Source organism: Taudactylus pleione, unplaced genomic scaffold (genome assembly GCF_031769625.1).
Source record: "Taudactylus pleione unplaced genomic scaffold, aTauple2 ptg000363l, whole genome shotgun sequence".
Classification (NCBI taxonomy): Eukaryota; Metazoa; Chordata; class Amphibia; order Anura; family Myobatrachidae; genus Taudactylus; species Taudactylus pleione.
Genome location: NW_028284764.1, coordinates 1,356,175 through 1,372,506, shown reverse-complemented (window position 1 = coordinate 1,372,506; position 16,332 = coordinate 1,356,175). Strand labels below are relative to the sequence as shown.

The 16,332-nt window shown below is 53.2% G+C and overlaps 1 protein-coding gene across 4 annotated transcripts in view; it reads left to right on the top strand.

Annotated features, from left to right (window-relative positions):
* The window catches only part of XDH (xanthine dehydrogenase), a 140,225-nt gene that overhangs the window by 105,264 nt on the left and 18,629 nt on the right, over positions 1–16,332 (top strand). For all 4 annotated transcript variants that reach the window (XM_088444433.1, XM_088444430.1, XM_088444432.1 and 1 more), the window contains 6 exons: positions 948–1,081; positions 2,300–2,387; positions 2,478–2,564; positions 8,141–8,332; positions 14,055–14,200; positions 14,713–14,794. In XM_088444433.1, the coding sequence (XP_088300559.1) occupies positions 948–1,081; positions 2,300–2,387; positions 2,478–2,564; positions 8,141–8,332; positions 14,055–14,200; positions 14,713–14,794 (729 nt within the window). The remainder of the gene's footprint in view (positions 1–947; positions 1,082–2,299; positions 2,388–2,477; positions 2,565–8,140; positions 8,333–14,054; positions 14,201–14,712; positions 14,795–16,332) is intronic.

The window sequence follows — 16,332 nt, the reverse complement described above, 5'->3', positions numbered from 1 at the left end:
GATAGGTAAGTATCCACTAACCTAACCTAACCCCCCTAACCCTAACCCTCCTTAGGGGTGCCTAACCCTAACTCCCCCCCAAGTGCCTAACCCTAATCCCCCCTCTAAGTGCCTAACCCTAACCACCCCCTTCCCCGCTGCCTATACCTAAGTCCCCCGGGGGGGGTGCCTAACCCTAAGTCCCCCCGGGGGTGCCTAACCCTAACCCTCCCTCCCCCTAGCCTAACCCTAACCCTCCCGGGGGGGTGCCTAACCCTAAGTCCCCCCCGGGAGCCCTAAACCTAACCCTCCCCCCCCGCAGCTGTCCGCTCGCGGCGCCCGGCATCACTACGATCGTGATGCCGGGAAGCCGGCTGCTGGTATTTAGGCAGTCGGCTTCCCGATTGCCTCCCCTATTCAGGTATGTGGCCACAAGAGAATATCAAAATGACAAAATGTATAAAAAAAAATTCAATTTCACACAATTATATGCATATTACAGATTTGTGATTTGTACAATTTTTCCGATCCTGAGGTCAAAAATTATTCGACCCCTATTAGAAGTGTGCTGCCATTCAATTGTGGCTCCTTATAACTGATATTATAGCTTATTTTACCCTACGCGTTTTGTCTCCACAAGAGACTTCATCAGGAATATCAAAAGTACAGAATGGAAAAAGGATTGTGAGGTTTCAGAATCGATAAATCGAGCTGGTAATCCACCAGGTGATCAAATTTGGTTATCGAATCAAGGAAACATCGCACCTCATACTTGTGAAACAAGTGATAAAGTTCATCACTTGTTTCACACAGACAGAGGTACTTTGATCTTATCCATGTGAAGAAGTGGATATCCGATGTATACAGTCCATTTGGCTACCATTCAGCTACATCCATTGCTTTATTTTTGACATTTTTTAAACAATTCCTGCCTGTTTGTGAATTGCTTTGTGCCCTCTTTATTCCAGTTATTTACTGCTAGCACCCTCGGCATCCCATCAAACAGGATTGTGGTCCGTGTAAAGAGAATGGGAGGCGGGTTTGGAGGAAAGGAGTCGAGAACTATAATTTTGTCCTCGGCCGTGGCTGTCGCGGCGTTCAGGTAAGTTGTAGAGTGTAGCTGGTATGTTTGAAGCTTAAGGACCTGATCGCTCCATCTGCAACTTTATGCAAAAGCCCTTCCCTGGTGTACACTGGTGCGCCTGCCTGTGCAATAACTGAGACACCCACAGGGCCTGATTCATAGCCGCTCGTAAGCGGCCGCTCGCTCGCTCTGAGCGATGTTCGCACATCTGCGCATGCGTATGGGTTGTAATGCGCATGTGCGAACCAGTCAGTGCGGCCGGAATTCGTGTGCTCGCAAAATAGCGAGTGCCTGCTAATTTGAGTGACAGGAGTAGGCGTTTGTGGGTGGTAACAGGGGAAGGTGCTTGAAAACGGGGAGTGGAGATCCGAACGCAGGCGTGCCAAACGGTCAAAACGGGCGTTTTAAGGGTGTGCATAATTAACAAAGCAGCGTCATTGACCACGTCACTTGGTTGTCTTTTAGCCAGAACTGCTCGCATGATTGCGGTAGGAAAATGCTACCACAAGAATAGCAAGCAGTTCAGATGCTGTTCGATGTACTCGATTAATCTAATAAATAGCGGAGATGACGTATGATGCGAGCGGCCAGGGGGCGTTTTTTTCAAAATAGCGAGCGCATGTTTTGTTCGCTCGTTCAGACATAGAGGTGTCAACAGGCCGCAAACAGCGAGCACTTAATTTAAATATCCGGCCACTGTTTCAGAACGACCGTCCGCAAATAGCGTCCGGCTCTGAATCAGGCCCACTGTCCGTAGACGCTGAAATACCGATTTGTGCATCTTTAGATGCCGCCATCGATCCTACCAACGAAACTTGCTCCAGCCCTATGGCAGCTGCAGTTCCTCCATCCGAGTATGGCCTCCTATGTGAGCGACATGCGCAAGGCATCCACTGTGCCGGGAGGGAGGCAGGGGGCTCCCCAGTGGCTTCCGGATGGAAGATCGGGGGCGTTCATGTATCAGGGAACAATGCCTTCAGTGCACACAGAGGACCAAAGGAGGGGGTGACAGGGCGAGTACAGAGATCTGGGTGTCATCCACCCCAGTGACGCTACTGTTGTTGGGTGCTCCACAGCCTATATGGGAACCAGAATAAACACATTAGGATAATTGCAAATCACCAATAAAAACAGTCAATTGAATCTCGTTCTTCTACAAACAGTTGTATACAGTATGTCCAGGTATACCTCAATTTATATGTTCTATGTGCTGAAACCTGTAACTGTTCTATATAGGACCGGTCGCCCAGTGAGGTGCATGCTGGACAGAGATGAGGACATGCTTATTACTGGTGGCAGGCACCCATATTTGGGGCGCTATAAGGTACTTTTGCAAGCTACAGGCTGCCGTTAATTAGGGCAGTCTTTCTTGTGACCTTTTGCATGATTTTATTGTCTTATTTTACAATTACAGGTAGGATTCAAGAAAACTGGGGAGGTAACAGCATTAGATGTTTTCTATTACGCAAATGCTGGCAACTCGGTGGACCTGTCACATGCGGTAAGCATCGTCCCATCACCACAATGTATCCACCTGACATTAGAGTATAGGGACTGTAGCTGCTGGAACACAGTGCAGTAGGACTGTGAACTACCTTAATTTTACTTCCTAAGGTTCCATAATCTCTTGATGCTACTACTGCATTCACTTTTCTTCAGAAATGTAGGAATAATTCATGTAAGATTTCTGCAAGTATGCTGGACAGCAAATGTGGGTAGATACAGATCACTCAATTTCTATTACTTTAATGTAAGTATTGGTTTGCTCCTCCTTGGCAGGATTTTTCAGGGGATGCAATACTTTATTTCAGCCACTAGATGTCAGTATTGCCATTTGAGGGCTATGAAAGCATATAAAGTTATAAACGTAACAAAGAAACAACTTGCTGGATTTTCAAATTATTTTCCATTATTAAGTGCCAACAACTGAAGTCCTGATTTTGAGTCTCAATTCCGTCTGCTACATCCGCCGGCATTTAGCACCGCCCCCAGCCGTCCGATTGTGAGAGTAGCCATTATCACTAGTATCAGTATCTGTGGCAGCCCCGGATGACATTGACGCACCTCTGCATACACTTACCTCAGAATGGGTCACAACCAAGGGCATATTAAAAACTGTGTGTGTATGGGGGGTGGTGGTGTAGTGGACTCCCTCCCACCATGAAGTGTGCCCCCACTCTCTCCCCTCCCCCGTACCTGATGAAGTGTGCCCCCACTCTCCCCCCTCCCCTGTACCTGATGAAGTATGCCCCCACTCTCCCCCCTCCCCTGTACCTGATGAAGTATGCCCCCACTCTCCCCCCTCCCCTGTACCTGATGAAGTGTGCCCCCAGTCTCTCCCCTCCCCCGTACCTGATGAAGTGTGCCCCCACTCTCCCCCCTCCCCCGTACCTTATGAAGTATGCCCCCACTTTCTCCCCTCCCCTGTACCTGATGAAGTGTGCCCCCACTCTCCCCCCTCCCCTGTACCTGATGAAATGTGCCCTCACTCTCCCCCCTCCCCTGTACCTGATGAAGTGTGCCCCCACTCTCCCCCCTCCCCTGTACCTGATGAAGTGTGCCCCCACTCTCCCCTCCCCTGTACCTGATGAAGTGTGCCCCCACTCCCTCCCCTGTACCTGATGAAGTGTGCCCCCACTCTCCCCTCCCCCGTACCTGATGAAGTGTGCCCCCACTCTCCCCCCTCCCCTGTACCTGATGAAGTGTGCCCCCACTCTCTCCCCTCCCCCGTACCTGATGAAGTGTGCCCCCACTCTCTCCCCTCCCCCGTACCTGATGAAGTGTGCCCCCACTCTCTCCCCTCCCCCGTACCTGATGAAGTGTGCCCCCACTCTCCCCTCCCCTGTACCTGATGAAGTGTGCCCCCACTCTCCCCCCTCCCCTGTACCTGATGAAGTGTGCCCCCACTCTCTCCCCTCCCCTGTACCTGATGAAGTGTGCCCCCACTCTCCCCCCTCCCCTGTACCTGATGAAGTGTGCCCCCACTCTCCCCCCTCCCCTGTACCTGATGAAGTGTGCCCCCACTCTCCCCTCCCCCGTACCTGATGAAGTGTGCCCCCACTCTCCCCCCTCCCCTGTACGTGATGAAGTGTGCCCCCACTCTCCCCCCTCCCCTGTACCTGATGAAGTGTGCCCCTCACTCTCCCCCCTCCCCTGTACCTGATGAAGTGTGCCCCCACTCTCCCCCCTCCCCTGTACCTGATGAAGTGTGCCCCCACTCTCCCCCTCCCCTGTACCTGATGAAGTGTGCCCCCACTCTCTCCCCTCCCCTGTACCTGATGAAGTGTGCCCCACTCTCCCCCCTCCCCTGTACCTGATGAAGTGTGCCCCCACTCTCTCCCCTCCCCTGTACCTGATGAAGTGTGCCCCACTCTCCCCCCTCCCCTGTACCTGATGAAGTGTGCCCCCACTCTCCCCCTCCCCTGTACCCTGACCGATAAGTGTGCCCCACACTCTCTCCCCTCCCCCGTACCTGATGAAGTGTGCCCCACTCTCCCCCTCCCCTGTACCTGATGAAGTGTGCCCCCACTCTCTCCCCTCCCCTGTACCTGATGAAGTGTGCCCCCACTCTCCCCTCCCCTGTACCTGATGAAGTGTGCCCCCACTCTCTCCCCTCCCCTGTACCTGATGAAGTGTGCCCCAAATCTCTCCCATCCCCCGTACCTGATGAAGTGTGCCCCCACTCTCTCCCCTCCCCCGTACCTGATGAAGTGTGCCCCCACTCTCTCCCCTCCCCCGTACCTGATGAAGTGTGCCCCCACTCTCTCCCCTCCCCTGTACCTGATGAAGTGTGCCCCCACTCTCTCCCCTCCTCCGTACCTGATGAAGTGTACATCCCGCACAGTGTGGCTTCTCCTATGCTTCCCCCTTGGTGCTATCTTTCCAGTGATAAAATTCAGAAAGATGGCGCATGCCCCGAAGAGAGCAAATACTATGGCACAGTGCCAGAGACTTTACTAGCTCCTGTGCAGTGGCATCTTTCCGATGGCACTATGCGAGAAGCGTAGGCAGGCCGGCGCACTGCACGGGACGGCACAGTGGTTGGTCATGGACTCAGAGGCACTGCTCAGCCTGCAGCCATGATAGATACGCCACTGGGCACAACTCCACATTCTACACAGATCGGAGGGTTAAGGGTTAGGCTGCAGCAATGGGCGGTTATGGTTAGGCCACGAGAGGAGTCTTAAATTACGGGAGGGGAGGGCTTAGGGTTAGGTTACGAGAGGGGAGGGTTAACGTTAGGCATTAGGCGGAGGGTGTGGGTTAGGCATTAGGCGGATGGGTTAGGATTAGGCTACATGAAGTGAGGTTTAGGGTTAGGCACTAGGAGGAGGGTTTGGGTTAGGCTACGGGATAGTTAGGCACTAGGGAGGAGGGTGTGGGTTAGGCACTAGTTGGATGGGTTAGGATACAGGAAGTGAGGGTTAGAGGGTTCGGGTTAGGCAAAGGAAATGAGGGTTAGGGTTAGGCAGGAGTGGGAGGGTTTGGGTTAGGCTACAAAATGGTTCGGCACTAGGGTGAAGGTTTGGGTTAGCCTATGGGAGCATTAGGCACTAGGCGGAGGGTTAGGATTAGGCTACAGGAAGTGAGGGTTAGGGTTAGGCACTAGTGGGATGGTTTGGGTTAAGCTACGGGATGGTTAGGCACTAGGGGGGAGGGTGTGGGTTAGGCACTAGGCGGATGGGTTAGGATACAGAAAGTAAGGGTTTTGGTTAGGCACTAGGGGGAGGGTTTGGTTTAGGTTACAGGAGGAGATAGTTAGGCACTAGGGTGAAGGTTTGGGTTAGCCTATGGGAGCATTAGGCACTAGACGGAGGGTTAGGATTAGGCTACAGAAAGTGAGGGTTAGGGTTAGGCACTAGTGGGATGGTTTGGGTTAGGCTACGGGATGGTTAGGCGCTAGGGGGGAGGGTGTGGGTTAGGCACTAGGCGGATGGGTTAGGATACAGAAAGTAAGGGTTTTGGTTAGGCACTAGGGGGAGGGTTTGGGTTAGGCACTAGGCGGATGGGTTAGTATACAGGAAGTGAGGGTTGGGGTTAACCACTAGGGGGAGGATTTGGGTTAGGTTACAGGAGGAGATGGTTAGGCACTAGGGTGAAGCTTTGAGTTAGACTATGGGAGGGTTAGGCACTAGGCGGAGGATTTGGGTTAGCCTGTGGGAGGGTTAGGCACTAGGCGGAGGGTTAAGATTAGGCTACAGGAAGTGAGGGTTAGGGTTAGGCACTAGTGGAATGGTTTGGGTTAGGCTACGGGAGGGTTAGACACTAGGCAGAGGGTTAGGATTAGGCTACAGGAAGTGAGGGTTAGGGTTAGGCACTAGTGGGATGGTTTGGGTTAGGCTACGGGATGGTAAGGCACTAGGGGGGAGAGTGTGGGTCAGGCACTAGGCGGGTGGTTTAGTATACAGGAAGTGAGGGTTGGGATTAGGTACTAGGGGGAGGGTTTGGGTTAGGTTACAGGAGGAGACGGTTAGGCACTAGGGTGAAGGTTTGAGTTAGCCTATGGGAGGGTTAGGCACTAGTCGGAGGGTTTGGGTTAGCCTATGGGATGGTTAGGCACTAGGCGGAGGGTTAGGATTAGGCTACACGAAGTGAGGGTTAGTCACTAGTGGGATGGTTTGGGTTAGGCTACAGGATGGTTAGGCACTAGGGGGGGACGGTGTGGGTTAGGCACTAGGTGGATGGGTAAGGATACAGGAAGTGAGGGTTACGGTTAGGCACTAGTGGGATGGTTTGGGTTAGGTTAAGGGATGGTTAGGCACTAGGGTGAGGGTTTGGGTTAGCCTATGGGAGGGTTAGGCACTAGGCGGAGGGTTAATAGGCTGCAGGAAGTGAGGGTTAGGGTAGGGTTAGGCACTAGGGGGAGGGTTTGGGTTAGGTTACAGGAGGAAAGGTATAGGCACTATGGTGAGGGTTTGGGTTAGGCTACCGGAGGGTTAGGCACTAGGCAGAACGCTATGGCTAGACTGCAGCAGCAGAGAGTTAGTGCTATGGGAGGGGAGGGTTAGGTCCCAGGGGAAGGAGTAGGCTACAGGAGGATAGAGTTATGGTTAGGCACTAGGGGGGGAGTTAGGGTTAGACTGCAGCAGCGGAGAGTTAGTGCTACGGGAAAGTTAGGGTTAGGCACTAGGGGGAGGGTTATCATTAGGCTATGGGAGTGTTAGGCTGCAGCAACGGAAGGTTAGCGTTAGGGCTATGGAAGGGGAGGGTTAGGCTGCAGCACTAGGGGGAGAGTTAGGGTTAGGCTGCAGCACTAGGGAGAGGGTTAGGCTGCAGCACTAGGGGGAGGGTTAGGGTTAGGCTGCAGCACTAGGGGGAGGGTTAGGGTTAGGCTGCAGCACAATACCTCGTTCCATCCTTCATTAAAATGCACTGCCGCACACACGATATCATGTGATTGACCATGATTGTATGTCGTCCGCGGGAGCACGCAATCGTGTGTACTCACACTAGACGATGTAGACGATTTGTCGTTCCACTACGGCAAATTGTCCCGATATTAATCTAGTGTGTACCCACTCTTAGGCTGCAGCTAGGATGTTTTTGGTTAGGCTACAGGAGGGGAGGGTTAGGCACTAGGAGGAGGATTAGGATTTGGCAATGACGGGGGGGGCGGTTACGGTTAGGCACTAGGGGCAGGGTTATGGTTAAGGTGTTAGGTGTTAGGGATGCTCACCGCTCGAACTGCAGCAGGAATTGAAAGTCATCATGACGACCTGGCTAGACCCGGAAGACACCGCTGGGGCTGCCGTACGTCAGTCACCACTAGACCACCAGGAATGATTTTTTTGAAACATGATAATCATATCGGCATTTCATCTGTGTCGACACTATGAATGTTGACAAAATATACCACAAAATTCTACTGTTACTTGTTTATGTGATGAGATGACAGCAAATACTGTGTCTGACGGGATCCAGACAACTTTTATTTATTAAATTTTTAATTTATGTTTAAAAACTACATTGTGTCATTGTCGAATAAACAATTTGGGTGGAGATCCCGTATAAAAGCAGTCTGCCAATATCTACGCTTTTTTTCCATTCTACTAATATTTAACGTCTGCTTCTCCACAGATAATTGACAGGTCTTTATTCGCTATGGATAACGCATACAAAATACCAAACATCAGAGGTACTGGATACTTGTGTAAGACCAACTTGCCTTCTAACACGGCTTTCCGAGGTTTTGGCGCTCCTCAAGGAATGATGGTGGCCGAGGCTTGGATGAGCGACATTTCCCAAGTGTGCAGACTTCCTCCAGAACAGGTGCGTACTGTAAGCATTCCTAGTACTGGGCAGTTATACATCCCCCTGTGGTGCGCTGCACTGGACTGCGGTTACCGGTACTGGGGCACAGTCTACCTGATCCTGAAATAGTGAGTTATTGTACTGTAACTGCCCGGGAGTATTAGCCCTTCAAAGGTCTTACTTATCCACTGATGGTACAGTGATATTATTACTAGATACGATGAGAAAATACCCTAATAAAGGGGCCTATTCATTAAACCTAAAAATTCTCTAGAGATAATTAGGTTTAGAACTCGCATGGAGTTCTAGCTAATTATAGGTGGAATTCATCATTTCACCTTCTCCATAAGTATCTATTCCGAAAAGCTGTAATTTTTTGCGATGACAGCTTTTCGGGAAATAGATACTTTTCCCTCTCTACACTACCTTATCGCATCTGGAAACAGTGCTGCGCATGCGCTGTTACATCTGTAAAACCAGCGCATGCGCAGCACTGCCTACAGATGCGTTAAGTTTGTGTACCCCCCCGACCCCCCTCCCCCCTCCGCTCACCTTCCCCCCCCCCGACTTACCTGTCCACGCAGCAGCCTCCGGCTCCGTCCTGTGGTTTGTCATGTGGTTTCCCAGCAGACCACATGACAGATTAGAAAAAAAAAAAAAACTTTTTCTAAACTTTCTTGTGCTCTGCTGGGGAGCACACATGTCCGACCAGCCTCTGGAGCCTGAGGACGGAGCAGAGTGCCGGAGGGACTCGTCGGGGGACCTGCACACGCTGATACAGGTAAGTCGATTCTGCTATTCGCCACCTCACAGTGGCGAATAGTGACTACATCAAATTCCGAAAATTGATAATTTTCGGAATTTGATGAATACCATAATTTCCACATCCCCATACTAATGTACTAATGTACTAATATATGGGGAGTGTGGAAATTAACGCAGGGGAACTTAGCAAGGAGATATCAGTGATATCTCCTGTGCTAAGTCTGTTCATGAATACCAAAATAACGTTATTTAAGGAAAATGTCCTTAAAAAAGTTATTTTAGTGTTGATGAATAGGCCCCAAAGTCCATTATATTAATGTTTTTCAGTTTTTATATTAATGTTTTTCAGAATCACTCTGAACAAAGACGTATTCCCAAAAGCTGATATACCGCAAAGGCTAACAGGGGCGCTGAGAGTGGGGTACTAATTACCTGGGGACCAGGCTTGTTGGAGGAGCCGGGCAAGGGGCGAGGTCCGACACATGCCCCCCCCTCTTCCCTGTCAGTAGCTTTGCGCTTAGCTAACACTGCTGTGTGCTGGGCTGCAGTGGGACTAGAGAGACTGCTGTCTCCTCTCTGCTGCCTGTGCACAGGGATAGGGGTAAGGGGGGAGCTATCACACTGATCATGCCCCCCCCCCGGATTGCCCCTTATTTTTCTGTTTCTAAGAGGGCATGGTCACGCCTCCTGCGATTAGGCCACGCTCCCAATAGTCAATAATCATGGCCGTTTTCAGGGCACGTGGATCCTGTACGCATTAAAAATGGCGTTTCAGTTCGCACGACCATAGAGTTACTCAGAAGGGCAATTATCGACTGATCTGCGTCCAAAGCTGCGTCTTTATGTGCAGTTGCTTGATTTGCGTGACCGCCGGCGGGCGTCTCAAAACAAATCCCAACATCTGCGACTTCTGCGCACAAACTCGCGGCAGCATTAGCGTTTATCTTTGAATCGGGCCGAGAGTAAATTGCCTCCATTGGACTTTATGGGAAAGGCCAGACTCTCCCAGCAATGCAGGCGGAGTCGTCAGTAACCCAGACAAGCTGGCACTTATCTAAACCATGCTTCTATATAAATAAGGTTGTGTTTAGGCACCTTCTAATGTTGTCCTGCTATGAATTATTATATATATATATATATATATATGTAACGCCTGAGGTTTTACAACAGAACATGCATTCCTCATTGCCCTCTTTCTGTATAGCAGGTAATCTGGAGGGTAACGGTTCCGTAGGTATAATTTTTCCGGTCCAGCAATATGTGGTTCAAAGCAATATACATTATTTATAGAACTGGGAACTGTTTATAGGAGATGATAATTAAGACAACAAATTGTCCATTCTCCAACTCAGCATCTTAAAATAGGTTTTCTAGTGAAACAAATACAATAGTTAATTAAATTTACTCACATGTATTGATTATATTTATTCTTATACAAATATGGGACCCTCTATGCAAAAAAAAAAAAACGTGATCGCCAAATGATCACCACAGCCCCTAAGATCACACCACATCCCCCTGTATCTCACCACAGCCCCCTGCATCTCACCACAGCCCCCTGTATCTCACCACAGCCCCCTGCATCACACCACAGCCCCCTGCATCACACCACAGCCCCCTGCATCACACCACAGCCCCCTGTATCTCACTACAGCCCCCTGCATCCCACCACAGATCCCTGCATCACACCACAGCCCCCTGCATCTCACCACAGCCCCCTGCATCTCACCACAGCCCCCCTGCATCTCACCACAGCCCCCCTGCATCACACCAAAGCCCCCCTGCATCACACCACAGTCCCCTGCATCTCACCACAGCCCCCTGCATCTCACCACAGCCCCCCTGCATCTTATCACAGCCTCCTGCATCTCATCACAGCCTCCTGCATCACACCACAGCCCCTGCATCTTACCACATCCCCCTGTATCTCACCACAGCCCCCTGCATCTCACCACAGCCCCCTTGCATCTCACCATGGCACAGCCTCTGCATCTCAACACAGCCCCCTGCATCACACCATAGCCCCCCTGCATCACACCACAGTCCCCTGCATCACACCACAGCCCCCTGCATCTCACCACAGTCCCCTGCATCACACCACAGCCCCCTGCATCACACCACAGCCCCCCTGCATCACACCACAGCCCCCTGCATCTCACCACAGCCCCCTGTATCTCACCACAGCCCCCTGTATCTCACCACAGCCCCCTGCATCCCACCACAGATCCCTGCATCACACCACAGCCCCCTGCATCTCACCACAGCCCCCTGCATCTCACCACAGCCCCCCTGCATCACACCACAGCCCCCTGCATCACACCACAGCCCCCTGCATCTCACCACAGCCCCTGCATCTCATCACAGCCCCCTACATCACACCACAGCCCCCTGCATCTCACCACAGCCCCCTGCATCTCACCACAGCCCCCTGCATGTCACCACAGCCCCTGCATCACACCACAGCCCCCTGCATTACAACACAGCCCCCTGCATGTCACCACAGCCCTCAGCATCACACCACAGCCATCTGCATCTCACCACAGCCCTCAGCATCACACCACAGCCATCTGCATCTCACCACAGCCTCCTGCATCTCACCACAGGCCCCTGCATCACACCACAGCCCCCTGCTTCTCACCACAGCCCCCTGCATCTCACCACAGCCCCCTGCATCTCACCACAGCCCCCTGCATGTCACCACAGCCCCTGCATCACACCACAGCCCCCTGCATCACACCACAGCCCCCTGCATCTCACCACAGCCCCCTGTATCTCACCACAGCCCCCTGCATCACACCACAGCCCCCTGCATCACACCACAGCCCCCTGTATCTCACCACAGCCCCCTGCATCCCACCACAGATCCCTGCATCACACCACAACCCCCTGCATCTCACCACAGCCCCCCTGCATCTCACCACAGCCCCCCTGCATCTCACCAAAGCCCCCTGCATCTCACCACAGCCCCCTGCATCTCACCACAGCCCCCTGTATCTCACCACAGCCCCCTGCATCTCACCACAGCCCCCTGCATCTCACCACGGCACAGCCTCTGCATCTCACCACAGCCCCCTGCATCACACCACAGCCCCCCTGCATCACACCACAGCACCCTGCATCTCACCACAGCACCCTGCATCTCACCACAGCCCCCTGCATCACACCACAGCCCCCTGCATCACACCACAGCCCCCCTGCATCACACCACAGCCCCCTGCATCTCACCACAGCCCCTGTATCTCACCACAGCCCCCTGCATCCCACCACAGCCCCCTGCATCTCACCACAGCCCCCTGCATCTCACCACAGCCCCCTGCATCTCACCACAGCCCCCCTGCATCACACCACAGCCCCCCTGCATCACACCACAGCCCCCTGCATCTCACCACAGCCCTTGCATCACAGCCCCCTGCATCACACCACAGCCCTCTGCATCTCACCACAGCCCCCTGCATCTCACCACAGCCTCCTTCATCTCACCACAGCCCCCTGCATCTCACCACGGCACAGCCTCTGCATTTCACCACAGCCCCCTGCATCACACCACAGCCCCCTGCATCACACCACAGCCCTCTGCATCTCACCACAGCCCCTTGCATCTCACCACAGCCCCCTGCATCTCACCACGGCACAGCCTCTGCATCTCACCACAGCCCCCTGCATCACACCACAGCCCCCCTGCATCACACCACAGCCCCCTGCATCACACCACAGCCCCCTGCATCCCGCCACAGCCCCCTGCATCCCACCACAGCCCCCTGCATCCCACCACAACCCCCTGCATCTCACCACAGCCCCCTGCATCCCACCACAGATCCCTGCATCACACCACAGCCCCCTGCATCACACCACAGCCCCCTGCATCACACCACAGCCCCCTGCATCACAACACAGCCCCCTGCATCTCACCACAGCCCACTGCATCACACCACAGCCCCCTGCATCACACCACAGCCCCCTGCATCACACCACAGCGCCTTGCATCTCACCACAGCCCCCTGCATCTCACCACAGCCCCAGCATGTCACCACAGCCCCCTGCATCACACCACAGCCCCCTGCATCACAGCACAGCCCCCTGCATCTCACCACAGCCCCCTGCATCTCGCCACAGCCCCCTGCATCTCGCCACAGCCCCCTGCATCTTGCCACAGCCCCCTGCATCACACCACAGCCCCCCTGCATCACACCACAGCCCTCTGCATCTCACCACAGCCCACTGCATCACACCACAGCCCCCTGTATCTCACCACAGCCCCCTGTATCTCACCACAGCCCCCTGCATCGCGCCACAGCCCCTTGCATCCCACCACAGCCCCTTGCATCCCACCACAGCCCCTTGCATCACACCACAGCCCTCTGCATCTCACCACAGCCCCCTGCATCTCACCACAAGCCCCTGCATCACACCACAGCCCCCTGCTTCTCACTACAGCCCCCTGCATCTCACCACAGCCCCCTGCATCTCACCACAGCCCCCTGCATCACACCACAGCCCCCTGCATCTCACCACAGGCCCCTGCATCTCACCACAGGCCCCTGCATCACACCACAGCCCTCTGCTTCTCACCACAGCCCCCCGCATCTCTTCACAGGCCCCTGCTTCTTACTCCTGCCACTGATTCTTACCACAGCCCCCTGCATCACACCACAGCCCCCTGCTTCTCACCACAGCCCCCTGCTTCTCACCACAGCCCCCTGCTTCTCACCCCAGCCACCTGTATCACACCACAGCCACCTGTATCACACCACAGCCCCCTGCATCTCACCACAGGCCCCTGCTTCTCACCAGTGTCACCGCAACCCCCAGTGCTGCTGCCCTGCTGCTGGCTGGGGCCCCGGTCACTGGGATGTGCTGGGAAGGGCAGGAGGATCATGGGTGAGAGATTTGTGGAGTGACAGTAAATGAACTGGCTGCATTATTTACTTTGATATTATCTCGGTATCGCCATGATGACAATGATTTCCATCTACAGGTCAGGAAGCTGAACATGTATAGGGAGGGACAACTGACGCATTACAAACAGAAGCTGGAAAACTTCAATGTGCACAGATGCTGGGATGAATGTCTGCAGAACTCCGATTACCAGGGAAGGAGAGCGGCCATTGAAAAGTTTAACAGGTGATCAACCTCTCCGGCAATGCCATACTCTGCCTATCACTCCTCTCCTCCCCCCGCACCTATACATGTACTAATGCTGTGCTGGCCACAACAAGATGTCTGCCCTGGTGACCACAAATTACCCTAGCAAGCAGAGGAAATAAGACTCTCTCTGGCTGCTTCTCGTGTGTCCTGTGCTGGACCTGCAGTCCTAAGGCTTGCTGGGCTTCAGACAAATGCCCCACTGGGGCAGATGATGTGTGTGGTCATTGCAGCTGTACCAGCAGGCCTGGCAGCAATGGGAATCACCAGCACCTATCAAAGCTCCTGCTGTAATATTTCACCAGTTCCTGGTGTCCATTCATCCATTCAATAGATAAATATTCCCTCCCTCCAATTTATAGTGAGAGGACGTGCACACATTTGTATCCTCGTAATTATATGTCTGAAATACAACAATAACATTTTTGGTAAGAGTTGTGTGTTGCCAGCATGTAGATGATGAATAATCGGTATATCCTCATCCCACCCAGGGAGCACCGCTGGAAGAAGAGGGGGATCGCCATTATCCCAACCAAGTTTGGAATCAGCTTTACCCTCTCAATCCTCAATCAGGTTTATATCCCTTTATTTCTCTGATGCACCCAGATATTATATCACACAAGTGATGTGACCTGGTCCTCTGGGAACCTAGAGGGGTGTAGTGTCACTACTCAGTGGTGTGTGTGTGTAGAGGGTTGTTAACGTAGGTACATATGGGTGTGATATACAAGGCCGTCATTCACCATGTGGACACTGCTGAAATATCAACACAATAGAATGTCGGCAAACTGTCCCTGGTGGCAGCGCAGGCACTTACCCTTTCCTGGCGGCAGCGGCTTCCCGGTCCCGGTGGCCACGTGTGGAGCAGTTCCCGCGCAGACATCTGACAGAGCGGAATCCCGGGGAGTATTCACCCCCTAACACTAGCCCCTAACCCTCCCCTTAGTGCCCCTTACAGTCGTAGAGGGAACAAAGAGCCTTATTCAGAGATGGATACATGTTACGTTGCAAATGCATCTTTGTATGCAGCGAGTTGCGAAAATATGCCAATGTCGCAGCCGCTGTGATTCATATTAAGATGCCTACCGGCAACTTCGCAGATCTAAGCGCTGGCATGCAAAGACGCAGCAATGACGCAGATCAGACGATTATCGAAGTTCTGAGTAACCCTATGGTGCCTCGGAATGGCCGTCAGAACTGAGGCCTTAGAGACTTTGCAACTGCTTACGGGGTCGCTGGGGCAGGCTGTGACACGCCTGGAAAATGGTCGCAACGTGCCTGCGTTTGAGTCACCGACCCCCCCCCCTCCCAGTTGCCGCCCACAAATGATCCCTGTCCGTCAATCACTTTGCAAATAAATCGCCACGCGGCCGCCATCACAAGAACATTGCGGCACATGCGCAGTGCGACTATGATGTATGCGCAGTCGGAAAAAAAACCCAGCAATTTGACAACTCATCGGCATCTCTGAATTAGGCCCAACAACAAGATTTAGAGGGAACAGATTTTGGGGATCGGTATGAATGACCACCAGACCTATGTCCGGCGGTTCAAATCCCTACGTCGGAAAACCGGCAGCAGTGAAGATACCGACAGGTAAGTAAACTAACTATACCTAAACCTCTCCCCCCTAATCTTTCCGGGGGGGTGCCAAACTCTAACCACCCCCCGTGGGTGCCTAACCCTAAGCCCCCCTTCCCCTAGCCTAACCCTAAGTCCCTCCCGGGAGCCCTTAACTTAGCCGTTTCCCCTGCCGGCAGTCCGCGCCCACCGCCCAGCTTACCTTTGTTCGGCATGCCGGGCATCGGGCTCCCGTTGTAGAGATAATGATAGGCGTCGGGATTTCGACGCCTATCATTAGTCCCCTGTAGGGATTACACAGTCGGGAAGCCGGCAGTCGGCATTTTGACCGTCGGCTTCCTGACTGCTTACCCAGATTTTGTTGCATTAGAAAACAGGTCAACTCAGGCAAAATGTCTGCGCAGGGGACAGGTGTGTGAGGGACAGGACTGGTGTGTGTGAGGGACAGTACAGGTGTGTGGTGAGGGACAGGACAGGTGTGTGGTGAGGGACAGGACAGGTGTGTAAGGGACAGGACAAGTGTGTGAGGG